At 51.3% G+C, this 26,071-nt stretch overlaps 2 protein-coding genes across 3 annotated transcripts in view; one reads left to right on the top strand and one right to left on the bottom strand.

Moving 5' to 3' along the window:
• Positions 1-26,071, top strand: part of LOC147646935 (uncharacterized) — a 592,289-nt gene that overhangs the window by 371,743 nt on the left and 194,475 nt on the right. Inside the window, 1 exon segment of the mRNA XM_086872733.1 lies at positions 1,873-2,199. Coding sequence (XP_086728859.1) covers positions 1,873-2,199 — 327 coding nt within the window.
• Positions 9,255-13,074, bottom strand: LOC147646950 (uncharacterized). Of its 2 annotated transcripts, XM_086872786.1 has the most exons (3): positions 12,988-13,074; positions 11,280-11,358; positions 9,255-11,093 (listed from the first exon to the last, which is right to left on the bottom strand). In XM_086872786.1, exons 2-3 carry the CDS (start codon positions 11,329-11,331, stop codon positions 10,087-10,089), a joined length of 1,059 nt encoding a protein of 352 aa, XP_086728912.1. In that variant the 5' UTR covers positions 11,332-11,358; positions 12,988-13,074; the 3' UTR covers positions 9,255-10,086. The 2 variants fall into 2 exon arrangements, with proteins under 2 accessions (XP_086728912.1, XP_086728911.1); XM_086872785.1 differs by lacking the exon at positions 12,988-13,074 and having other exon boundaries at positions 11,280-12,175.

Consider the following 26,071-nt stretch of genomic DNA (forward strand, 5'->3'; position numbering starts at 1 on the left):
CAGCAGGAGGTTTGGGCGTGGAACCGTGTTCTGGGATGATGGGAGATGAATTCCCAGCCATGTCTGGAAGGGGCATCTGTGGGGTCGGGAGCATTCAGGGATCCAGGGACGCTTTGGAGGGTCCTGAACGGGTGCTGAGTGGACACTCGGGGATCTTGGAGGGTTTGGGGCACACTTATGGGACATATGGGGGGCGATGGGGAGTGCAGGGCAGATTCCCAGTTTCTCCCAGTTCCTTCCAGCATGATCCCATTTGATCTCAACTCTCCCAGTCAGCCTCAGCATGATCCCATTCACTCCCAGTATATCACATTTGCCCCCAACCTGGTCTCAATTGCCCCCTGCAGCCTCCTACTCACTGCCAGTATCATCCCAGTATGATCCCAGTAAGATCTGTCTCCCTCAGTGTGATCACAGTCTCTTCTGGCATGGTCCCAGCTGCTCCCAGTATCATCCCAGTATGATGTCAGTACACAGCCAGTGCAATCTCAGCCACTGCCAGGACGATCCCAGGATGATTCCAGTACAAATCAGTCCCTGCCAGTGCTGCCACTCCTGGGATCCCCCAGCCCTCTCTGTGTTCCCCCCTCCTGCATCTTCCCAGAGGAGCCCCAAGGGCTGGCAGTCCCCAGCCAGGGTCCCCAGGCAGCCCCAGGTTGGATCTGCAGCCCCCAATTTTCCCAATCTCCCAGCGGGTGGGAGCAGCGGAGAGCCCCACGCTGCCCATCCCGACCTGTCCCAGCTCCATCCCCGCTCCTGCTGTGGGCTATGAGGGGTTCGGGAATGGGGCACCGAGGGTGTCACTGCTCCTGGGGGAGGAGGGGGAGGGATGGAAGAGGAGGGACAAAGGAAGATCATAGAAAGAAGAAGGAACCACAAATTCACAGGACCCTCAACAGCCTGGAGAGGGGCAGGGGGGAATCCTTGGACCCCCTGCACTCCAAAGCAGAGCATCAGGGGAGAAGGGGCCATGGGAATTGAAAAAGCCCCATCATCCCTAAATGAGGAGATGGAAACAGGGGAAACTTTTTGGATTCCTGGCACTCCCAGTAGCCTGAAAAGGGCAGGGACTGAGCAGACAGGGGAACCTGAGTGCAAGTGTAACCCCCAGCAGCTGAGACAGGGAGGAACCCCTGAACACCAAAGGGGAGAGACCAGAGATGGGGAACTCCTGGGAGGCAATTTCAGGGCTGAATTTTGGTGTTTGGGGGTTTTTATGGGCCCCAGATGACCGGTGACTTCTAGAGATGGTCTTGGACCGAGAGACATTCAAAGTCAATGTACTCTTCCCCTGTTTTACCCATACCAGGATTTCCCAATCCCAGACCTTGTCTGGATGGAGAAGGAGGCTGTGAGGAAGAGGAAGATGCCCCAGAACACCCAGGCAGGTGAGGAGGAAGTCAGTGCCCCTTTCCCCCTCTCTCCTGCTCCATCTCCCAGCTCAGCATGGCCCCCAGCTGCAGGACAACCCCGCTGCCGACACCGTCCTGCCGGGGATGCACTGGGGGGATCTCCTTCCCCTTCCCTCTGGCACGGAGGCAAATCCCATCCTCTCCTTGTCCTTCCTCCCCCAGACAAGGAGCTGAGGATGGAGACCAGGGAGGACAAATCCCCATGGCAGAACCTCGTGGAAGAGGCTGATTTGAGCAGCTCCACAGCGCAGAAATCCAATGGGGAGGAAAAGCCCCAGAGATCCCGCAGGAGGAGGGGCTCCAAACCCATCCCAGGGTGCTCTGAGGAGGAAAGACCCACCCTGTGCCGGGAAGGTGACCAGAGATCCAGCCGGGGCTCTGAGCTGGTGGTCCATGAGCAGCTTCAGGATGGGGAGAAGCCCTACAAGCGCTTGGAATGTGGGAAGAGCTTCAGCTCGAGCAGCAAACTGATCCGCCACCAGATGATCCACACTGGGGAATGGCCCTATGAGTGTGGGAAATGTGGGAAGGGCTTCAGCTGCAACTCCCAACTCATCTGTCACCAGCGCATCCACACTGGGGAGAGGCCCTACGAGTGTCCCGAGTGTGGGAAGAGGTTTCAGAGGAGCTCTCATCTCCTCGTGCACCAGCGGATTCACACAGATGAGAAGCCCTTCCGCTGCCCTGACTGTGGGGAGGGCTTCAAGCGAAACTCCCACCTCATCTCCCACCGGCGCAGCCACAGCGGGGAGAGGCTCTACAAATGTCCCCAGTGTGGGGAGAGCTTCACCCAGAGCTCTAACTTGACCAGACACCAACAGAGGCACCACTAAGGGAAGCCCTGCGAGTGCCCCAAGTGCAGGAAGAGCTTCATGTGCTGCTCCAGCTCCATCCCCCATGGGAGGACCCACGTTGGGCAGAGCCCTGATGACCCACGTTCCCAGTGATCTGTGTTAGGAAGACACTGGGCTGGTGGTCCTTTTGTTTTGTTCCGATTATCTTTTGATTCATCTTTATCCCTTTAAAACAGACAAATTTGGGGTAAAAGTCTATAAATTCATCAAAGGCATCTAGAGCCTCACATTTTACTAGTGCTTCAAGGTAATCTGGTATTCAGGGAAATACTTGGGGGTTGTGGAGCTATTTGGTGGAGTTTTCTCCATTTTTTGGCACTCAAAGCAACGAGAGTTTTATCTGTCACCTCAGAACCACTCAATGCCACTGAAAACTGCACAGTGCCACTCAAAACTATTGGATTCCACAACCCCTCCGGGTGTGATGCCTTAAGTTTTAGCTTTTAAATTTTTCATATTTTGCACTGTCTAGGTTTGTAGTTTTGAACTTCATATTAAGTGTTAGTGAGCTCTCTTCACAGAGTAGGTAGACAAAACAATTCCTTTTCTAGCTTGACACCCAGGACAATCATTACAAGTTGCAGGCTCAAAAGCATAAACAAGGGTGGACTGAAGAGAGAAAACAAGGACAGGACTTCATCATCTGAAGCTATAATTGGACCATGAACCCAAATATGCAGATGGACCTCAACTTACAAAAATGTGAGACCTCGTGATGAGTTGTTTGTTTTTGGGTTTTTTTGACCATTTTTGGTCCATTTGGGGTGTAGCCCTGGGAAGGCTCTTGTACTGCCTAAGGTGTATCCTTTAAGGCCTTTTAATAAACTTTATTCTTAACTCTGTCTAGCCTCTGTTCTAGGTCAGCCTTCTGAAGGCATCAGGTGGAATGGAGTTGGAAGGGGATTGGGCCAAGTGGGATGCAGATCAGGGGTGTGACATGGGCATTGGGTGGGGCAGGATAGGTGTGATGGAGTTTGGGAGGTGTGAAATGGGGGAAATCAGGCTTGGGAAGGGGGTCTTGATGTCCAGCAGGGATGGGATGGGTTGGGGTTGGGATTGGGGATATGGGGTGGGGCCTGCAATGAGACAGCCAAAGTTTGGGAATGATGAAGGGAAGGCGTGTCCGTTACTGAGTGAGTTTTTGGATATTCCACATTCCTGAAGAGATTTTGGGGTATCCCACATTTCTGAGGCAGTTCTGGGGCACTCCCCAGCTCTTGGGGGGTTCCTGAGAGCAGCTCCATGGAGCCCCATTGTCAGGGGTAGTTGCCATGGGCATGAGCTCAGAGCTGCAGCCAGAGTGCGTTGCCTTGGTGCTGGAGAACAGAGAAATGATGAATGGTCCCAGACATCTCCAGTGTGTGTTTGGGGGGCAGAACAAGTTCTGAATGGGTGGTGCAGTCTCTGCCCTAGCCCAGCCACTGCAGCCTCTGCTCCAGCCCCAAAGTGGCTGCCAAGCCCCTGGCACCCCAAAAACCCCACCTGGGAGAGGAACCACAGCAGGTGAGGCTGTGACACGGGTGTGACACTTGTTGGGAAGGTAGAATTAGAAAGAAATTATAAGTATGACTCCTTAGCCAGAAAGGCTAAGGAAGAAATACAAATGAAAGAACAGTTTGAATAATTGAAAGAAGCCGGTCTGGTATGCCAGAACACATTCTTTCCCCCAGTAAAACTAAGCTAAGACCCCTCTTCCCAGCCTTATAAGGAAAGGTCTGAAGGACCCTGAGATAACTAAAAATATGCAAAAGCAGCGATTTCTATAGGTCACACACAAATGTTACTGTATTAGTATACTTAGAAAGATTGGTTAGTGAAGGAATAAAATATTCAATGTATAGGTTATATAAGCAACTGTAAAGGAGAGCTCGCTCTCTTGCTACGCTCTCTTGTCTCTCTTGCCTCACTTTTTCTACGCTCTTTTTCCTGCTCTTTTTACTTCTCTTCTTTATGCTCTTTTCCCAGCTCTCTCACTTCTGTTCTGCTACTCTCTTTCTTAGCTATCTTAAGTCTTGAACTCATGTATTCATATTTTACTCCCTTTTGTATTGTTCCCTCTGAGCCTGCTTTGAGCTTCATCTGCTGGCTCCTAGCAGGTTCTCTCTCTCTCCCACACCCTGAAATAAACTACTGACATCTAACTCGATTATAGAGGTCTCTGCTGTGTCCCGGAACGTCCACACCCCGAAAGCGTCTCTTACAGACACTGACATGTGCCACAGCCCCGGAGCTCACAGCAGCTGAGATGGCGCTGGATCCAAGGCTGACTGTGGATCTCTGTCCCTCTCTCTTCTCTTGAATTCCTTTTCTCCAAATCTGTATAACTTGAAGTTGGATGGATTAGAGTTTGCTTAGTCAGTGCTCTGTGAAGTGCTTTACTGTAATTCCATGTCACTTTATGATTTCCCAAGTACTTCATTCTCTAAATTTTGCAAGTAAAAGTTTGTTTCCCCCCTCCTGGGAAGCTAGTTGTTTTCTCCCATGCACTGCCCGAGGGGATCGAGGTACCTCAGGTCCCTTTCCAGCAGGGGCCGAGCGAGCCTGGGGCACAGCACAGGGAACTGCAATGCTGAGCCAGCCCTGGCTGGGTTGGAGGAAGCAGAAAGGCCAAGCCCTGAGCCCAGGCCTGGCCCAGCAGGGCCTGTCCCTCACGGGTGGCTCGGGGCTCTTTGTGGGGTAGTGGGACATGAGGGGCAGCAAGGACAAATGCCATAAAACTGCAAGCCCTGCCAGCCTCCTCAGGGAGGGCCGAGGGAGGAGCAAAGACCTTCCTGGGGCTGTGCCCTGGGCCAGGAGGGATTGTGCCAGTGGAGTTGACCCTAAATTTCTTCTCCCAGGCAGCTTTAGGACACGGAACATGGAGAAGCCAAAGTCAACTCTCAGCTTTCCACAGTCTTCCAGTAGAATCCTGTGTGGGGAGCAGCTTGGGAGCAGGGTTTGTGTGTCAAGGGAGGGGAATTCAGAGCCCTTTTCTCCCCCATGGCCTAAGGATCTGCATTTTCAATGGCCCTGCAGCTGTCAAAGGGGCCTTTTTCACCCAGCTGAGAACAGTTCTGCTGATAACCTGCCCTAAACCTGTTTTTCCTGCAAATGTGCCAATGAAGCCTCATTTTTTGCAGCCCCAGGTCTTGTGCACATGCAGACGTGAAAACTGAAGGATGGAAAGGATCTGCTGGGAGGAGTCCTCTTTTTCTTGTTTTTTTTGGTGGTTTTAATTTTTTAATTTTTTTTTTTTTAATTGATTCCTGCTGTCAGCTCTGGGCAGAGCTCTGTAACTGTGTGTGACACTGGTCTGTGGCACTGTGTGGGTGGCCAAGGGGACCTTCCCTGAGCTGTCTGAAGAGGAATCCACAGCAGCCCAGGCTGGGGGTGCTCAGTGGCCGCTCAGTTCCACTGACTGGATGCAGCTCTGGACGCTTCCCTTGGAGCATCTCCAGGGAGGGAACGCTGGGGCTGCCATGGCTGTGGTGTCACTGCCAGGGGAACGCTGGGGCTGCCATGGCTGTGGTGTCACTGCCAGGGGAACGCTGGGGCTGCCCCGCTCCTGCCCCACCCCATCAGCTCTGCCAGCGCCTCCAGGGGACACAAAGGCTGAGCCAAAGGGTGAGAGCTGCACAAGGGGCTGAGCTGGGATCTGGGACCCATTGGGATCATGGAGTGCAGCCCCCGGCCCTGCACAGACACCCCAACAATCGCAGCCTGTGCATCCCTGGCAGCGCTGGCCAAAGGCTCCTGGAGCTGCGGCAGCCTCGGGGCCGTGCCCATTCCCTGGGGAGCCTGGGCAGTGCCCCAGCCCCCTGTGGGGGAAGAAGCTTTTGCTGATCCCCAGCCCTGCTCCGGCCCAGCTCCAGCTGTTCCCTTGGGTCCTGACCCTGCTCACCTGGGCAGAGATCAGAGCTTGCCCAGAGAATCCATGGCTGCCCCTGGATCCCTGGAAGTGTCCAAGGCCAGGTTGGACGGGGCTTGGAGCAGCCTGGGATAGTGGAAGGTGTCCCTGCCCATGGCAAGTGGTGGAATGAGGTGAACTTTAAGGTCTCTTCCAAGGCAAGGCATTCTGTGATTCTGTGATTTTGGGAGAGATGCTGAAGCTCTGGCTCAGCTTTATATCACCAAATGTCTGGACCCAGCAGCAGCCATGGGTGGGATCATCTCCTCCTCCCTCTCGCTGTGGATGTAACTCACCCAAGGGCAGTGTCATAAATGAAATTGAAATTTGGACGACTAGGTCTATTGGGTTAACAGCAGTTTAATAATAAGAAAAAAAAATGATACAATTTAGTGAATTGAATACAAGAAAACAATTAAATAAAAGAGTACAATTTAGTGGATTGAATAGCAATTTGATGTAAAGGAATACAATTTAGCAAAATAGTACAATTTAGTGAATATATTCATATATATATATATATACACACGTATATGCACACACACCCACACATACAGATATATATATATATCATACAGATATATATATAGATATATAGATATGAATATAGCTTGCCAATAATTAAGAATGATTAAAGCACTAGCAAAACTGAATGGGTTATGGGGAGGACTTCTCACCCTACCTCACATATAAAACAAAGCAATTCAAACTAAACTTATATACTGTATGCTTATACATATTCATTCATGTTTCCTGTAAGTCTCTTCCTATTTCCAATTCTTTAATTTTACATCACTGTTCTTCACGGTGCATGTTTCACTTTTTGTTAGGGGGTCTTCAGTCTTCTTTTGGTGGTCTTTGGACAAAGGCTTACATTCATCCTTGTTGTCCTCCAGATAACCTTGCAGGTTTTGTGTGCGTACTAAGCATTGTGTTATGTAAGTAAGCATTGTGTTCCACTAATTAGTCTTACACTTCATAATTTTCAGGCCTGTGCCTGAAGTCATTCCAATTTTGTCCATCTCATGGTCAATTTTCTCTTGGGACATTACTTATCTCAAAACTACATCCGGTATCTTAATTTTAACATGTAATATCTGTAAAGGGGTCCATCTGCCTTGCAACACCAATTCCCCTGATTGCTTCTAGTAATAACTTTCCAAATAGTTACAATTTTGTTAGCACAAATTATTTCCATTTCTTACACTCCCCAAATTCCACTCCCAACGTCCCCCCTGCTTCCAGCTCAGGATGGTCCCCCAATGAGACTCCTCCCAAAATCCCACCCCCAAGAAACCTCCCCATCACTGGAAAATCCCCCCACATCCCACCCCAAAATTAGGAATCCTCCCTGAGACCCCTCCCCAAATTCAGGCCTCCCCAAAATGACCCTCCTCACTGTGATCAGGACTCCTCCCCATCAGTGGAGATTCCCCCAAAACCCAAAAAATCCTCCCCAAATCCCCTTCCCAAAATCAGAACTCTGCCAGCACCCCTGAATTTTCCCCCCAAAACTACCAAATTCCTCCCCAAAAATCCAAAAATTCCTTCCAAATACCCCCAAAACCCCTATACTCTCCCAAAAGTCCCACATCCTCACAAGACTCAAATTCTCCCCCCAAAATTTTCCCCCCAATCCCACCAAATTTTCCACCCCAAAACCCCAGTTTTTTTACCCCAAACCCCAAATCCTCCCCCTAAAAAACCCAAAGTTCTCCCCAAAACCCCAAATTTCCCCCCGAACACCCAAATGTTACAAAAAAAATCCTTAAATTCCTGCCCTAAAACCCCGAAATTCCCCCCAGGAGCTCCAAAGTTTTCCCCCAAACCACCAAATTCCTCAATTCCACTCCAAAACCTGGGAACACCCCCCAAAAAACAGCAACCCTTCCCCAAAATCCCCCCAAAATTGCAACCCTCTCCCCCAAAATCACCAAAAAGGGGGGAGGGGAATGGAGGAAATATTGGGGGAGGGGGTGAACCCCCAGAAAAAAATTGAGGCACCCACCTCCAAAAAATTGGGGGAACCCCCCCCAAAAAAGCTCACTTTGAAAAATGCCAAAACCACAAAAAAATGGCAAAAAACACTGACAAATTAGGGGGGAACCCCCCCAAAATGCATACAAAATGGGGGAACACCCCCTTGAATCCAAGGGATTGTTGGGATTTTTTTCACAAAAGTGCTGGGTTTTTGGGGGGTGGCAGAGGAGGAGAGACCCCCTCCAAATTCCTGGAGTTGTCCCCAAGACACCATCTGCAGAGGCAGCAGAGGGAGACAAAAAGAGCATTATAGGGAAATTAAGGGAATTTGGGGAGTTTTGGGTGAATTTTAGGGAATTTGGGGATTTTGGAGGTCTGGGGAAGGTCTTAATTTTGCAGGGTTTTGCATTCCAGGGCCGCAGGTTCATGTCCAGGGAGGCTATAGTTACCAGGAACTGGCATGGGACACCAACAAGACGGGATTATGCTCAGGAAAACATTTATTCAGCAGAGGAACAAACTCAGATCCAGAGACAGCCCCGAACAGAGGCAGGGAGATGGGTTTGGAGAATCAGGGTGGAGTTCAAGGTCAGGGACCACCGGGAACACGGCAAGGGACAAACACCAGGGGCCCAAAGCCAATCAGAAACCCCTAGGTTGCCATCCCATGAGGGGTCCAGGGTGGAGTTTCTTCCTGGGCTCACAGGGCCCATACTCCAAGGCAGAGGGATGGAATTCCCTCTTGCCCACACTTCTCACTTTCATCATGTTCATTTGAAACCAAATCTTTGCCTCCCTGGGCAGGGGCACCTCACACAAAAGCTCACTCAGTAATGGGCTCCCCCTCCCTTCACCATCCCCAAACTTTGGCTGTCTCATTCCAGACCCCACCCCACCTCCCCAATCCCAACCCCAACCCATCTCATCTCTGCTGGACATCAAGACCTCCTTCCCAACCCCTATTTTGCCCATTTCATACCTCCCAATCCCTATCCCACCCATCCTGCCCCACCCAATGCCCATCTCACCCCACCTGATTTGCATCCCACTTCGCCCAGTCCCCTTCCAACCCCATTCCACCTGATGCCTTCAGAAGGCTGACCTAGAACAGAGGCTGCACAGAGGTAAGAATAAAGTTTATTAAAAGGCCTTAAAGGATATACCTTGGGTATACAAGAGCCTGGCCAGGGCTACACCCAAGATCAACCAAAAATGGCCACAAAAATGGATGAACAACTGATTGTAAGGTCTCACATTTTTGTAAGCTTAGGTCCATCTGCATATTTGGGTTCATTGTCCAATTACAGCTTCAGATGGTGAAGTCCCATCCTTCTTGTTTTCTTCCTTTAGTCCACCCTTGTTTATGCTTTTGGGCCTGAAACTTGTAATGACTGCCCTTAGTATCAAGCTAGAAAAGGAATTGTTTTGTCTACCTACTCTGTGAAGAGAGCTCACCAACACTTAATATGAAGTTCAAAACTATAAACCTAGACAGTGCAGACTATGAAAAACATGAAAGCTAAAACTTAAGGCATCACACCCTTAGAGGCTGTGGAATTGTATAATTTTGGAGTGGTTTAGAGGTGGCAGATCAAACCCTCTCATCCCTTTGAGTGCCAAGAAATGGAGACAACTCCACCAAATAGCTCCATAACCCCCAAGTTTCTCCCTAAATCCCAGATTACCTTGAAACACTAGTAAAAAGTGAGGTTTAAGATGCTTTTGATGAATTTGTTGATTTTTACCCCAATTTTGTCTGTTTTACAAGGATGAAGATGAAGCAAAAGATAATTGAAACCAAACTAAAATGATCACCAGCCCAGTGTCTTCCTAACACAGATCAGTGGGAACGTGGGTCATCAGGGCTCTGCCCAACGTGGGTCCTCCCATAGGGGATGGAGCTGGAGCAGCACATGAAGCTCTTCCTGCACTTGGGGCACTCGCAGGGCTTCCCTTAGTGGTGCCTCTGTTGGTGTCTGGTCAAGTTAGAGCTCTGGGTGAAGCTCTTCCCACACTGGGGACATTTGTAGAGCCTCTCCCCGCTGTGGCTGCGCCGGTGGGAGATGAGGTGGGAGTTTCGCTTGAAGCCCTTCCCGCAGTCAGGGCAGCGGAAGGGCCTCTCCTCTGTGTGAATCCGCTGGTGCACGAGGAGAGTGGAGCTGATGCGAAACCTCTTCCCACACTGGAGACATTCGTAGGGCCTCTCCCCAGTGTGGATCATCTGGTGAATGGTCAGTTGGGACCTCTGGCTGAAGGTCATCCCACATTCCCCACACTCATAGGGCCGTTCCCCAGTGTGGGTCCTCTGGTGGATGGTCAGGTAGGAGCTGTTTCTGAAGCTCTTCCCACACTGGGGACACTCGTAGGGCCTCTCCCCAGTGTGGATCTGCTGGTGCCTGACAAGGGTGGAATTGTGCTTGAAGCCCTCCCCACAGTCAGGGCAGCAGAAGGGCTTCTCATCTGTGTGAATCCGCTGGTGCACGAGGAGATGAGAGCTCCTCTGAAACCTCTTCCCACACTCGGGACACTCGTAGGACCTCTCCCCAGTGTGGATGCGCTGGTGACGGATGAATTCGGAGTTGCAGCTGAAGCCCTTCCCACATTTCCCACACTCATAGGCCCATTCCCCAGTGTGAATCATCTGGTGGCGGATCATTTTGCTGCTCCAGCTGAAGCTCTTCCCACACTCCAAGCACTTGTAGCGCTTCGCCCCATCCTGAAGCTGCTCGTGGACCACCAGCTCAGAGCCCCGGCTGGATCTCCAGCCACCTTCCCGGCACAGGGTGGGTCTTTCCTCCTCAGAGCACCCTGGGATGGGTTTGGAGCCACTCCTCCTGTGGGATCTCTGGGGCTTTTCCTCCCCATTGGATTCCTGTGCTGTGGAGCTGGTCAAAACGGCCTCTTCCATGAGGTTCTGCTGCAGGGATTTTTCCTCCCTGGTCTCCATCCTCAGCTCCTTGTCTGGGGGAGGAAGTTCAAGGAGAGGATGGGATTTGCCTCCGTGCCAGAGGGAAGGGGAAGGAGATCCCCCCAGTGCATCCACAGCAGGACGGTGTCAGCAGCGGGGTTGTCCTGCAGCTGGGGGCCAGGCTGGGCTGGGAGATGGAGCAGCAGAGAGGGGGAAAGGGGCACTGACTTCCTCCTCACCTGCCTGGGTGTCCCGGGGCATCTTCCTCTTCCTCACAGCCTCCTCTTCCATCTGGCCAAGGTTTGGGAATGGGAAATCCTGGCTTGGGGAAAAATACGATTGGGGTTCCTTCTGCCCATGTTCATCTCTAGAAGTCACCGGGCATCTGCAGTCCATAAAAACCCCCAAACACCCAGATTGAGCCCTGAAAATGCCTCCCAGAAGTTCCCCATCTCTGGTCTTTCCCCTTTGGTGTTCAGTGTTTCCGTCCCATCCCAGCTCCTGGAGGTCACGCTTGCACTGGGGGTCCCCAATCTACTCGGTCCCTGCCCTCCCCAGGCTGCTGGGAGTGCCAGGAATCCGAGAAGTTACCTGTTTCCATCTCAGCACTTAGGGATGCTGGAGGATTTTGGGGCTTCAGAGTCCCTTCTCCCCTTATTCTCTGCTTTGGGGTGCAGGGGGTCCAAGGAGTTCCCCCTGCCCCTCTCCAGGCTGTTGAGGGTCCAACAAATTGCAGAGCTCCTCCTCTCTGGGCTCCCCACTTTGGGGTCCTGGGGGACACAGGGCTCTGCTCCTCCAGGCTGCCTCTGCCAGCAGCTGCCACCAGGACCCCCCAATGTTCCCCCAAGGGGCATTTTGCATACAGCTTTGGAGTTCTTCATTCTTCAAACATCACCCACAAAAAAACCCAACCCAGGAACCCTCCAGGAGATCAGGGCCAAGCTCCCCCTCCCCTGTCAGCTGTGGGATGCGGGGTGATGATCCCACGGGTGGGAGCTGTGAATTCAGGGAGTGCTGGACCTTGTGGTTCCTTCTCCTTTCCCTGATCCTCCTTTGTTCCTCCTGCTCTGCCTCGTCCTCCTTCCTCCACCTCCTCCCTAACACCACTCCCTTCTCCTACTTCCATCCTGTCTTCCTCTCCTTCATCCTTCCTCTTCCATCCCTCCCCCTCCTCCCCCAGGAGCAGTGACACCCTCGGTGCCCCATTCCCGAACCCCTCACAGCCCACGGCAGGAGCGGGGATGGAGCCGGGACAGGTCGGGATGGGCAGCGCAGGGCTCTCCGCTGCTCCCACCCGCTGGGGGCGGGGGAACCCGGCCTGGGGAAAAGGAGAGGGAAACTGGGAAAATTGGGGGCTGCAGATCCCCCAAAACTGGGGCTGGCTGGGGACCCTGGCTGGGGACTGTCAGCCCTTGGGGCTCCTCTGGGGAGATGTGGGAGGGGGGAACACAGAGAGGGCTGGGGGATCCCAGGAGTGGCAGCGCTGGCAGGGACTGGTTTGTACTGGGATCATCCTGGCACTGGCTGAGATTGCACTGGCTGTGTACTGACATCATACTGGGATCATACTGGGATCGTCCTGGCAGTGAGTAGGAGACTGCAGGGGGCAATTGAGATCAGGTTGTGAGGAACTGGAAATATGCCCTGCACTCCCCAGAACCCCGGGATCGCCCCCCATAGGTCCCATAAGTCTCCCACAAAACCTCCAGGATCCCTGAATGCACCCTCAGCGCTCGTTCAGGACCCCCCAAAGCATCTCTGGACCCCTGAGTTTTCCCGACCCCACAGATGCCCCTTCCAGACACTGCTGGGAATTCATCTCCCATCATCCCAGAACACAGTTCCGCGCCCAAACCTCCTGCTGTGCCCCGTGCCCCAAAGAGCCCGGTTACAGCTCCCCAGGTTCTCCCCAGGTGCTCACGAGCCGTATACATTCGCCCCGAGGACCTGCAGCCACAGCTCGGACGCAGAAGTGCTCTCCAAGTGCTTCCCCACACCGCCAAACGCGCCTTCCGAGCCACTTCCGGGACTACAGCTCCCATCATGCTCCGCGGCGCCCACAGAGCGCTATTCCAGCCATGACTCCATCTCCCGTCATGCCCCGCGCCCCACCGGAACCCATTGGAGCTGAGCCTGTAACTCCCGTGATGCTCCGTGGCACCATGAAACCATACTATACCGGCGCCTACAGCTCCCATCATCCCCCGCGACCCATAGATTCCTCGTTACAGCCCCCCAAGTGCCGCCCAAGGGCCCGAAGTGTCCCCAGATTCCCCTCCCTGACTTCCAAGCACTCCCCTGGACCCCCAAGTGCTCCCCCGGACCCCGAATTGTCCCACAGAATCCCTAAGTGCCCCTCCATGTGCCCACCCGGCTCCCCAAGTGTCCTCCAGACCCCCAGGTTGTCTGTAAATTCCCTCTCCAGACACAAAACTGCCCCAAATGTTCCCCAGAAAAGTCTCCATAGACCCCAAAGTGGCTCCTTTTGCCCTGTGGGAGAAAATCATTAAAAAATATGATCAAAGGACTAAAAATAGGTGTAATTAGCATATTGAGGGAGAAATAGTGATCAATTAATTAATGAAGGGAATTGTGGTACTTTGAACCAAGGACCAATAATGTTTTTTGTTCCTGAAAGTGTATCAATTCTTTCATATAAATATAAAAATTAGGTTCTAAAAACACAGAATAATATTATTATAAAAAATAAAATTTTATTTTTATTAATTAATTAGATTTTAATTATAAGGAAAAATTATAAAGAGAAATGTCATCAATGTTTTAGGATGTCAGTCCCAGGTGGGCGATGTCAGACATGCTGAGGCTCGGGGTGAGGAGCAGGTTGTCCAAACAGGGGCAGCCTGCAAGGGATTCATTCTTCCCTGTGACCAGACTGCCTACAGAGACATTCAGCATCAGGATGGTAAAGAGTAAATCCTGACCTCCTGATCAGTACACAAAGATGATTACAGTTTGAACAGTAGAATGTTGTCACCGTAAGGTGCCTTCTTTGTTAATATAGCTCATATTGTGTCATGGTTGTTAAATACCAATGTTGTTGTACAACATTGTACAACAACATTGGTATTGTACAACTTTGTACAACATTGTACAACTTCTTTGTTAAAATATTGTTATAAATGGAATTAGAATTTTGACAACTAGGTCCCTTGGCTTAATGGCAGTTTAATTAAAAATTAATACAATTTACCAAACTGAATAGTAATGTGGTATAAAAGAATGCAGTTTAGTAAAATAATACAGTTTAATAAAAAATTAAAATTTATATATATAGTCTACTAGTAGTTAAGTATGATTAAAGCATAAGCAAAACCCACCAGGGTACGGAGGCTTCCCACCCTGCCTCACCTTCAAAACAAAGCACTTCAAGCTAAACTCATATACTGTATGCTTATACATATTCATTAATGTTTCCTGTAAGTTTCTTCCTATTTCTGATTTTTCTGACTTTACATCATTTTTATTCATGGCACATGCCTCACTTGTTGTTAGGAGGTCTTCAGTCTTCTTTTGGTGGTCTTTTGGCGAAGGCTTCTCCTCTTCCTCATTGTCCTTTGGATAACCTTATAGGTTTGCGCGTGCCTACTAAGCCTTGTGTTATCTTAGTCTACTAATTAGCCTTATATTTACTAATCTTTAGGCCCAATGCCTAAATTTGGTCTAATTTTGGTCCATCTCAAGGCCATTTTGGTCCTGAGACATCATTTATCTTCTAAACTACATCCTGTACCTCAATTTTGACATGTAACATCTGCAAAGGGGTACATCTGATTTGTAACACCGATTCTTGATTGTTTCTAATAATAACTTTAATAACAGTTCCAATTTAGTTAGCACGAACCAATTCCATTTATTACCACTGCAAATACCCCTTATGCACCTTTTTATTGGTTTCCATGCTAACGGCCTTGCTTTCTTCCTTGCTATGGATAAACTTGTATTTTCTCTATTTCTTTTTTTGCTGCCTCAATTGTTTGGCCTGCAGACCAGTTGCTAAGCCCATCCACATTCAGCTCTTAGTCTTCAGAGGGAAACTGTGAGCACAGTGAGAATCTCCCAGTGTGCAAGAGGGTCCCTGTGTGCCAGCTGCAGCTGGGGCCTCAGCCATCTCCTCTCTCAACAGGTTCCCCTCTGCAGCTTCACAGGAAAGGCCAAACACCTCCCTCAGGGACACCTGCACCACACATTTCACATCTCCATGCCCATACGTGATGTCCCTGTCACAGCTGCATTACCAGCTTGCTGCTGTGCAGATGCTGCCACCACCCACAGCAAGGCCCTGTGTCCCTGAAGGGACCCTCCCTGCTCTGTGGCCTGGACTGAAGGTGGGTCCCTCCTGCCAGGGCAGGGCCTGACACAGCTCTTCTGTTCCAATAAAGAGATGGAGCTGTCACCCCAGTGTCTGGCTGGTACCACCAGCAAAGCCCACACAGCACCAGCCCCGACTGAGCTCCATGTCCAGGAGCAGGCGGGGCTGACCACGGTGTGGGCAGGCAGGAGCCAGGCAGGGGCTGCTGTGACCAGCGGCAGGGCACTGAGGGGCTGGGGGAGTCTGTGTTGAGCGTCCCTGGTCTGAGGGCACATTTCCTTCAGTGGCATCACCTGGGCCTGGACCTCCTCCAGTGCCATGCCCAGGAAAAGAGGGAACCATCAAGAGCATCTCATGGGACAGAACATGACCAGCAATGTCAGCAGGCAAATCAAGGAGGGAACCATCAAGAGCATCTCATGGGACAGAACATGACCAGCAATGTCAGCAGGCAAAACCAAGGTTTTGTTTAGCAATGACCCTTTGATGAAGTCAAAGATTTACAATCAGTCCAGTACAGATTGGAGTACAGATGGGAGTACACTCGGGGGGGTACAGCCAAGGCCATGAGGTCACAGCAGTCTCTGGGGTGACAGCAGGCTGAGGTGACAGCAGGCTCTGAGGTCACAGAGGTCCCAGAGCCCCGTGGTTGCACAGCACCACAAGGACCGAGCAGTCAGTCCTTGACCACGACTGTTGTGGCAGCAGCAGCGGCGGCAGCAGCGGTGCTGACATTGGGACAGCGGTGTCAGGACAGTGGTGGCAGCAAGAGCTGCAGGACTGGCAGTGGGCAAGGCACCATGGCCTTTGCTCTGCGCCTCTTCCTCCTGCTCCTCCTGGCAGTGGCCCTGCCTGACAGGGCTGCCCAGGCTGCTCCGTGGCGAGCACAGGGAGCAGGTGAGCCCAGGGCCTGGCTTCCCTTTCCTGAGACAGCACTTCCTTCTCCCTGGGAAGCATTGGGGATGGTTTTCCCCAGGGCTTGAGGGAGGGTTTCCTCTGTGGGAGGGAGAGAGTCCCCAGAGCCCCTGGGCTGGTCCTGCTGCCTCTCCAGGGATGTTGCATGGGGCCTACAAAGAGGGTGGAGAGTGTCCAGGGCCAGCCTAGAGCTCCCCAAGTCCCTCTGCAGCTTTGGCCATGTCCACTGACATCTGGCTCCCACGGCATTACCCAAACCCCTTGCAGTGCCCGGTTCCCTAAGGCAGAAGGGCATCCCAGCTCACCATGGAATGATTCTGATCTGTGCTCCCTTCTAGACTGGGATGGTGACATGGAGCATCTGAAAGCCCTGGCACATAATGGTTTGAGACCCATGGAGAATGCTGGAGGCAAGTTCTCAATGTCCATTTCTGCACAGAATTATCAGTGTGAGTGTGGCAAGAGCTCACTCTCATGCCATTTCCCTTAAGAGTCTGAAGGTTGATGGATTCTAGAAACCTTGCCCCACTCCCTTCTGGAGCCCTGAGTGATCCCACAGCATTGCTGTCAGTGGGAGGAAGGAGGATTTAGCTGTTAATCTCTTCCCATGTGCAATGCCAGTGTCACCTTCCATGTGCTCTGTGCAGCTACAGAGAAGATCAGAGAGGGAAGGGGCCGGGCCCAGGGCTGTGCCCCGGGGCTGGGCCTCGTGTGGTTCCTTTGCCAGCCCCAGGGAGCCTGAGGATCTCCTACAGAGCCACGGGAGCTCTTCTGTCCTGCCTTTCTTTGCAGCCAAGCCTCTTGGTGAAGGTGATCTGGCTTCTCAACCCACATCCAGGACTGAGGCTCTGGGAGATGGTGAGGGTAGGTCAAGGCCTTTCCCCCTGGGAGAGCTGCCAGCTCAGAGCCCAAAGCTCGGCCAGGGCAGCATCGCTGCAGGTGCCAGGACAGATCCATGCACGTGTGTGCCCTCGCCCTGCGTGATCCCCTCAGCACTCCTGTGGCTCAGTGCTGCCTGTGCAGATCAGCAGACATGACAGAAGCTTCTGTGGCTGTTGAGTTGCAGGTGTGTCTGCAGGGAGGACTTTCCCAGCTCCTGGGCTGGATGCTGCACGCAAGCCCAGCTCCCGTCACAGGGGTGAGTATTGTGTCCTTGCTGATCCCACAAGCTGAACCCTGATTTTTAGGATCCATTCCTGGGACATGATTATATATTTTTTTAATTAGGTCCTCCAAGAGGAAAGAACAAAGCTACAGGACACCGGAAACCCCATGAGCCATCCAATACCATGCAGCAAATGCTGAAGGAAATGCTGCAGGGAGGACAAGGTGGGTCCATGTCCCTCAGCCTCCTCCTGACACTCAGCAGCCAGGGGCTTTCTCTGCACATCAGGACACACCATGCCTGGCACAGCAGGAAGGGATCCATGGCAGCCTTGCTGCCCCGCTGCTGCTTTCATGGCCTGCAGGGCTGTTTCCCAGCCTGGCCTGGCTGCAGCTTCTCCCCAGCCTCTGCAGGAAGGCATTTGGCATCAGCTGACAGGGAGCCCAAACTGCAGCATGGGCCATGCACACCCTGAGATCCCCTGCAATTTCCTGGTCTTGGGCTAGATCAGGTTCTGGGGCTGTTTGGAGGAGGGAGAGCTCTGGCTAATCCCATAAGTTTATATGATTTCCTAATCCTTATCTTTGACCTCGACTAGTATCGCATCATGATGATACCACTTCCCTGAAAGGGGAATGGTTCCATCTGATCCAGCTGTGGCTTTTCCTTTCTCCAGAGATGAACCCAAAGGCTGTGCTGAAGGCAGCGTTTCCCGGAGGAAGCAGTGGCTCATGGGCAGCCTCTGCTGCAGGAAGGGAGGCCATGCCAGGCACAGTCCCAGGAGGTAATTGCTGTGCCTCTGGGCCTGAGCCCTGCTGAGGCTTGAGCTGTAAATCTCTGCTCCTTGGCAGTGCCTGCCTTTCAGGGATTTTGCACAGAGCATGGAAAAGATGTTGAGAGTGTCCAGGGCCAGACCAGAGCTGCCCAGGCCCCTCTGCAGCTTTGGCCATGTCCACTGACATCTGGCTCCCACGGCATTACCCAAACCCCTTGCAGTGCCCGGTTCCCTAAGGCAGAAGGGCATCCCAGCTCACCATGGAATGATTCTGATCTGTGCTCCCTTCTAGACTGGGATGGTGACATGGAGCATCTGAAAGCCCTGGCACATAATGGTTTGAGACCCATGGAGAATGCTGGAGGCAAGTTCTCAATGTCCATTTCTGCACAGAATTATCAGTGTGAGTGTGGCAAGAGCTCACTCTCATGCCATTTCCCTTAAGAGTCTGAAGGTTGATGGATTCTAGAAACCTTGCCCCACTCCCTTCTGGAGCCCTGAGTGATCCCACAGCATTGCTGTCAGTGGGAGGAAGGAGGATTTAGCTGTTAATCTCCTCCTATGTGCAATGCCAGTGTCATCTTCCATGTGCTCTGTGCAGGCACAGAGAAGAGCAGAGAGGAAGAGGCTGGGTCCAGGGCTGTGCCCCGGGGCTGTGCCTCGTGTGGCTCCTTTGCCAGCCCCAGGGAGCCTGAGCTGCTCCCATTGCTGCTGCCAAGCCCTGGCCCTGCCTGGGGCTCAGTTCAGAGCTGCTGGCAGCTCCAGGGAGTCCTTTCTCCCCTGACTGCCATGCAAGGGGCTCCTTCCATCCCACTGTGGGGACACTTGGGGACACTGCAGGCACGTGATCCCCCTGCTCCTGCTCCTGAGTGGAAGGCAGAGAGGAGGGAGTGCCTTGGAGGGCACCAGTCACCCAGGTACACTCACTGCTACTCTGGACTGATGGAGAAATGGAACTACTTTCCATTAAGGTCCTCCAAGATGGAAGAACAAAGAGATAGAAGACAAGAAATCCCTGGAGGCATCCCAAATTCTGGACAGGATGCTGAGTGATCTGGAGAGACGCCGTGGTGGGTTCATGTCCCTCAGCCTCCTCCTGACACTCAGCAGCCAGGGGCACATCTGGACACGCCATGCCCGGCCCAGCAGGAAGGGATCCATGTCAGCCTTGCTGCCCCGTTGCTGCTTTCATGGCCTGCAGGGCTGTTTCCCAGCCTGGCCTGGCTGCAGCTTCTCCCCAGCCTCTGCAGGAAGGCATTTGGCATCAGCTGACAGGGAGCCCAAACTGCAGCATGGGCCATGCACACCCTGAGATACCCTGAAATTTCCTGGTCTTGGGCTAGATCAGGTGTAGGGACTGTTTGGAGGAGGGAGGGCTCTGGCCCAGCCCCAATAACCTGGGTATTTTCCTGACCCTTATCCATGACTTTGACAAGTATTGCCTCCTGAAGATACCACCTCCCCTAATGGTGAACAGTTTTATCTTATCCAGCTGTCCCTTTTCCTTTCTCAAGTGCTGGAGCAGATGTTCGTGCAGATGATGGCATATGCTAGAGGAAGGAATGGCCCTGTGCGAGCTCCTGATGCAGGAAAGGAGGAGATGCCAGGCCCAGGCACAGGAGGTAATTGCTGTGCTGGGCTCTCCCTCGGCAGGAGAGCAGCAGCTCTTCCCTCAGGGCCTGGATGGAGCTCGAGGTGCCGCGGCTTCCAGGCCTCTGGAGCTCATTCCCAGCCCCTGGGAATCGGGACTTGTGCACCAACATCTCTCCCCCTGCAGCTGCTCCTGGAGCTGGCCCTAAGCATCCAGAGGCCCAAGACACAGGAGCAGCCCCGAGTGGGAGCCCTGCCGTGAGCCCAGGGCCACAGCCAGCCCTGGCTCCCAACTGGGCAGGGGATGCACTGGCCCCTTACAGGGCCTGGCTCTGTCCCCTTGGGCTGGGGGAGCTGTCATGGAGCAGGGAGGGTCAGGGGTGGCAGTGGCTGCTCAGGGATGGGTTTGGCCCGTGTCCCTGGAAGGAGCCACTGCCCAAGCAGCTGTGCTGTTCCAGGCTCTGCTCTCGGCCTTCTGGGCTTTGTTGGGTCGCACAGCCTGTGCCAAGGGGTGGCAAGGTGCCTGCAGGCCCCAGCTCTGGGGAAACAGAGAATGTCCTGGCTGTATCCACCGTGCTGCCAGCTCAGCAATGGAGCACAGCACAGGCTCACGCTGCCCATTGCTCCCACAGAAGCGCTTGGCAAGTCCAGTATAAATGCTGAGAATCCACCGCGCACCCCAAGAGTGTTCTGTCCGCAGGATGTGCGCAAGTCCTGCATGATAGGCACAGCAGTGACACTGTTCACAGTGCCACTTTCCATGCTCCTGTGCTATGTTGGATTCCGGTGGTGGAAGGACAAGAAACGGTAAGTTGTTGTTCATCTCCACCCTCCAGTTTCTTGAAAGGCTGCTCATAGTCAGGAAACATTCCCAGTGAGGCTGCTGTGCACTTGTGGGTAATCAGTGGTTGCCCAAATAACTCTGCTTAGAGTTCTGCTGCTGCCCAGGCCTTTCATTGGCCTCTTAATTGCTGGGCCTTGTCCTGGGGAGCCCGCTGGGGCTGCAGCCAGTGCTGGCTCCCACTGAGGCTGCCTGGCCAAGAGCAGCCCCAGGAGCAGCAGGCAGAGGCAAAGCAAGGTGGGCAGGAGAAAGAGCGGGGACGAGATTGCCCTTGAAAGGCAGAGGTGCTCTGGGGCCCGCTCCTGGCCAGGGACCCTGCCCAGAGCCATCCCCTGCTCGCTGGGGCCTTGAGGGGCAGCTGTCCAGCTGGGCCAAGCTGTGCCAGCAGCTCCAGCCGTGCTGGGGAGCCTTGGCCGCTCTGGGCCCTGCTGTGCAGGAGGGTCCCTGAGTGCCCACGGCAGCTGGGGGCCTCAGCCGCCTCCTCTCTCCACAGTCACCCTGCTGCAGCTCCAGCATACCAGCCAAGAAGGTGTGACTCTCCGTTGCCCCCAGGGAGCCCAGAGATTGCCTCATTCGTCAGCTCTCAGATGTGGCCTCAGAAGCAGGAGTCGACCTGGAAAGCAGAGCATCAGCACTCCGTGCCTCCCCCACGGCCCCCCAGCCCGGCTGTGAAGAGGAAGCCCCCTGAGATCCCCCCACCTCCTCCCCTCCCGAGCCAGCCACCCTGGTCCAGCTAGGACTGAAAGTGGGACAGCCATGACAGGGCTTGGGCCACCAGCAGCTTGGGGCATCTGCTCTTGGCTACAAATAACACATTACCTGTGGGTAACAGCCAGAGGCACTTGTCCTACTCTTTTACCTTCAACGGGAAGGGCTGAAGATTCTTCCCATGCCCTGTCTTATCCCTTTTGATTTTCATACAGCTGGGTGCTGGCTGAACCTTTTCAAAGACCTTTATTTACACTTCATGTTGTAACCCACCTATCAAGTAAAAAAAAAATAAAAGTTTTCTTTCAGTTTAGACTTCAGTTTTAGTGTGGTTGGGCCACTCAAATTTTGAGCAATTAATTTTCCATGGTGCCTCTTCCCTTTTCCTTCCTATCTACAAAAAGTTCATCTGGACATGAAAATCAACAGAATTACTGAGATTCACCTCAAAGCCCAGAGGAGAATCTCACACAAAATATTCTCCCTGTATACTGCACAACAAGAAATATTCAGAGGAAAATACCGTGTCACCTGAGGCTCCTGGAACTCCCAGAATCCTGAGCCTTCAGAGGAGGCAAACAGCCCTGGCAGAGGCTGAGGGGAATTCTCCTCAGACTCCTCAGAAAGTGTGTCACTTCAGGAGGGGAAAGCTTTTAAACCTTTGCCTTACCTTCCTCCTGTGCTAAAATGTAAGGCTCCTCCTGAGAAAATACTGAGCTACAAACAATTCTCCATTCCTCAATAAAGCTGCAAAACCAAATGTGGTCACAAGTTTTCCATCAAAGCCCATTTGCAGAGAAACCCCACCATACGTGAGCAAATATTTATTAGCACTTCAGTTCACTCAAATGATTGCCCCTTTTTTTTTCCCAGAGAGTATATTAGAACCATTTGCTCTTGACAGGACTCCTTGGATGGCCCCCAGATCTGGCTCCTCACCACGCCCTGCCTGAGCTGTTCATGCAGCCAGGCAGCACCACCTGACTTTGCCACCCTTTTCAGGCCTTGGGCACGGCTGGTGCCACGGTCCCCTCTGGTGCCACAGTCCCCTCTGGTGCCACGGTCTCCTCTGGTGCCACAGTCCCCTCTGGTGCCACAATCCCCTCTGGTGCCACGGTCCCCTCCTGGCTCGTGGTGTGTCCCTGCTGCTGGAGGAGCCCTGCTCGTGCTGCTGCCTGCGTTCAACAAGGCCGGTGCTACTTCCCAGCCCAAAAGAGACTAAAGGCACTGCTTTGGGCAGCTGGTTGGAACGAGTTTAACACTTCCTCATCTCTATCACAGATCTCCTAAAACCTGTAACTTCTCTTGTTCTTTTTTTTCTCTTGCTTCTTCTATACTTCTGTGTTTTTCTTTCCTCACAGATTTCTCAGTCCCCTTTGGGCTGAGCTCCTTTGGGATCCTCCCTCATGGGCAGTCCCGCTTATCTCAGTTCTCTGGGTTTGAAGAAAAACTCCCAAGTTCATTAGAATCTTTTTTTCTCATGTCTAGTAGAAGGTTATTACAAAACTTGGCAGGTCTCTCCAGACTATCTGCACAAGTTCCATTCACCACAACCTGGCTCATTTTGCTCTGATGGTACAAAATGGCCCCGAACCACGCGGCTGCCTCATCTTTATATCTATTTCTAACCTTGTTAACTACGGACACGTGTATTGTTTTTCTATTTTAACAACTAAGTTTTCAGTATCTACTTACATAACTAAAACTGCAACTAACTTTCAACCAAACATTCTTTGTGCTCCCCAAAACTGCAGAATCATGGAGAAGAAGGAAGAAGAAGAGCTAAAAAAGACCACACCTTTCTTCCTCCATCTTTACTCCGTGTATTAAACCCCTCTAAAATCTGTATTTTTCACCTCAGTGGCATACTAAACATTCTACTACTTTCTACTTAATTTTTTATAAATCCTGGTTTACCCAGGGAGAGTTGGAAGCCTTTCTGTCAATGGCAAATAGGATTGATACTGTTTTGGAGAATAGGACAGAGAAATGTCTCTCCATTTCTGGATTCCTGTATCTCCCTCTTCTCTTTGCCAAAAAAACCAACTTTTTTCTTTGATTACTTGTTTTAGAATGGCTTCCCTGACCCTGAATGAGTCAAGCAGATGATGTGTAGATTTGACACATTGGTCAAAGCTCTCCAGACATTTTCTCTTGACTGATTCATGGCAAAACTGTGTTGCATAAGGCAACCAACAAAAGATAAGGCACAAATACAATGGCTAATTGATCTTATTCAACAACCTTATCTCTTGCAAAAGTTCTTAAATTTCTGTATTAAACACCCCTCCCTCACAAAGTCCTCAGTCCATAAATTTTGCACGCTGTTTGTTCAATGTCTAAGATGTTGAATGCTGTTTTCATGCTAAATCACGTTTACGTACTGGCTTCTTGATTTCTGGAGTCTTCGTCTGCTTGTTTCTCAGCTTGATACGGTTTCACGCACTTTGCAGGAACCCACTTTGGTCCTGCACCTGTGGAGACACAGGCATATCCTTTTCCTTTTTTGCCTGAAAGGGTACTCAAAGGAGTTTTTAAGCTCCATTCCTGGGGCCAGAAGAGATGTGAGGTGACTGTGACATCGGCACCTGTGTCCATTGTCCCTTGAATTGACACTGTCTTGCCATTTTATGTCAAGTTGCAGGTGATTACAGGTCTATCGCGACTTATCTGCTTTACCCAGGTGGCATGAACTTCAGTAGACTCATTAATAGATAAAACTTGCCTGCTGATCAATGGTCTGATTGGATAATTTGCATGCAGAGGCAAAGCAATGGCTTTAGCTACTAAAGTTTTTGCCGAAAGGATCCATGAAGGACGTAAAGCTTGAGCTAAAACTGTCAATTCTTCATTCTAGTCTGCAGAAACAACACATGGATAAATAACAAGCCCCAAAATACTGCATCTGTCCTTGCCTGTAATCAGGAAGTCTTGCCTCTTTTTTCGATGTTCCAGAGACTCCTGTATGGAGTACCGCATGATCCTCATTCAAAAAACAAACCAAGTTGGACGTTGCCAGTTCACATTGTGCACCTGGTGGCAATAAGCCTGGATCACTGGGAAATTGACAAATGGTCTTGCTGAGGGAATCTGATTGGCGTTCCCTGATGATCACTCTCTGACCAGAGGCCTTTAATGGAATTGACTTTGAGGCTGTCGCTCCATCTCCATTTGTGTCATCATGTGGTGACTCTTTGCACTGTTTTTGGAGTTTCCCAGCAGAGCTAGAGGTTTTCCCTCTACATGTGTTTTTGAATAGCATTGGCCGGGATGATGTTTTCCTCTTCGGCACCTGGGACAAAGGCTTTCTACTTTTTTCTGCAATGGGCAGCTCTTTTTCATGTTTCCCAGTTTCCCACATGGAAAGCGTGATCCCTCATGAAGCGATGCTTCCATCATACCTGCACAGCTGAGTCACTGAAAACCTGACTCCATACTCTTTACTATTTTCATAAATCCTTCGAGTTGTTCTTCGAGCATTCTCTCGAATTCTTCTGTCGAAACACTCGCAACATGCGGAGTGCCGATCTTGCTACATGCCTCTATCACTTCTTCCATGGTTGGATATCCAGGCAACGCACTCTCAGTACGTCTGCACTCTGCATTAGCATTTGCGAAGGCACGGCCTTGAAGCATGTGTGGCTTCACCTTTTCATCCATCACCTGCTGGTCAATCACCTGTGTGAGGTGATCAATGAAGGTAGTGAAAGGCTCTGAAGGGTCTTGCTTCACTTCTGTGTAGATGCCTTCTGAGGTTCCAGTAGGTTGAATTTGCAGCAGTGTCTTTTCAGATGCTTCTACAACATCTCAAAGCACTTCTGGAGGCAGATCTGCTATTTGAATTTCTGGCTTGTGATACGGCACGTTTACTCCTGCCATTTGAGTTGCTGTGATGTCTGCATACGGTCCTCTTGCATATTTGTTCCTCAGTTCAAGGAGAGCTTTTCTCCATCTTGAATTCCACAGTATATATTGTGAATCTGTGAAAATTGTTGAGGCTATATACTTGCAGTCATATGGTGTCATTTCATGGCTGAGGAAAAGACCTCATAATAATTGCTGAAAATATGGAGAACCAAGTCCTTTTCCTTCCACAGCATCTTGTCAATCCTTTAAAAGACAGCGATCCACAGGCTCCCATCTAGGAACATCATCTCTTCTTCCAAGCCTCACTGGTAATACTGTAATGTCCTCAGTTTCTCTGAAAGCATCAGCACCTTCCTTGAGAAGTACCTGCATATCAGGTCCTCCCCCTCCTCTTTGAGGGAGATTTGATATAGATTGTAGCTTGGTTGTTGAGGAGCTGTAGGTATAGTAGAAAAATACAGTGGTTGTGGATTGTGAATGCACACAGCTTCCTTTAAATCTTGAAAAACAGGAGAAAATTGTAATCTTGTCGAAGAAGAGATGTCCTGTCCTGAGAACCAGTCCTTTGGAGCAGTCTTTTGAAAAGCTGAAATATCGGCTTGAAGCAGAGAATGTGGCATTTGAATCGATGACAGAGGAATTCCTTCGCCTGCTGTTGTTGATATTGCGTCGTTTTTGTCTAAAATATTCTCGATTGTATTTGTAGAAAAAATTAGAAGCTGCTGTGATGCTTTTTGCCCACAAGGCAGCGCTGCTGCTCCATGAATTCGCTCTGGCTTCAGTTTTATAAACGGCTGAGCCTCCAACGGGTTTTGTACCATTCGAAAAAAATTCTAAAATTCTAAAAAATTCTAAAATCCCGTATTTAGGGAGGAATTCCTTTTTAGGAGATAAATCCCT

Source organism: Cyanistes caeruleus, unplaced genomic scaffold (assembly GCF_971803275.1).
Source record: "Cyanistes caeruleus unplaced genomic scaffold, bCyaCae1.hap1.1 HAP1_SCAFFOLD_76, whole genome shotgun sequence".
NCBI classification, from domain to species: Eukaryota; Metazoa; Chordata; class Aves; order Passeriformes; family Paridae; genus Cyanistes; species Cyanistes caeruleus.

Coding starts and splice junctions, on each gene's coding strand:
- LOC147646950 (XM_086872785.1), bottom strand. CDS start 11,436: ATGGACTGCAGATGCCCGGTGACTTCTAGAGATGAACATGGGCAGAAG. Junction 11,094..11,279: donor GCCCCGGGACACCCAGGCAG/GTGAGGAGGAAG, acceptor TTCCTCCCCCAG/ACAAGGAGCTGAGGATGGAG.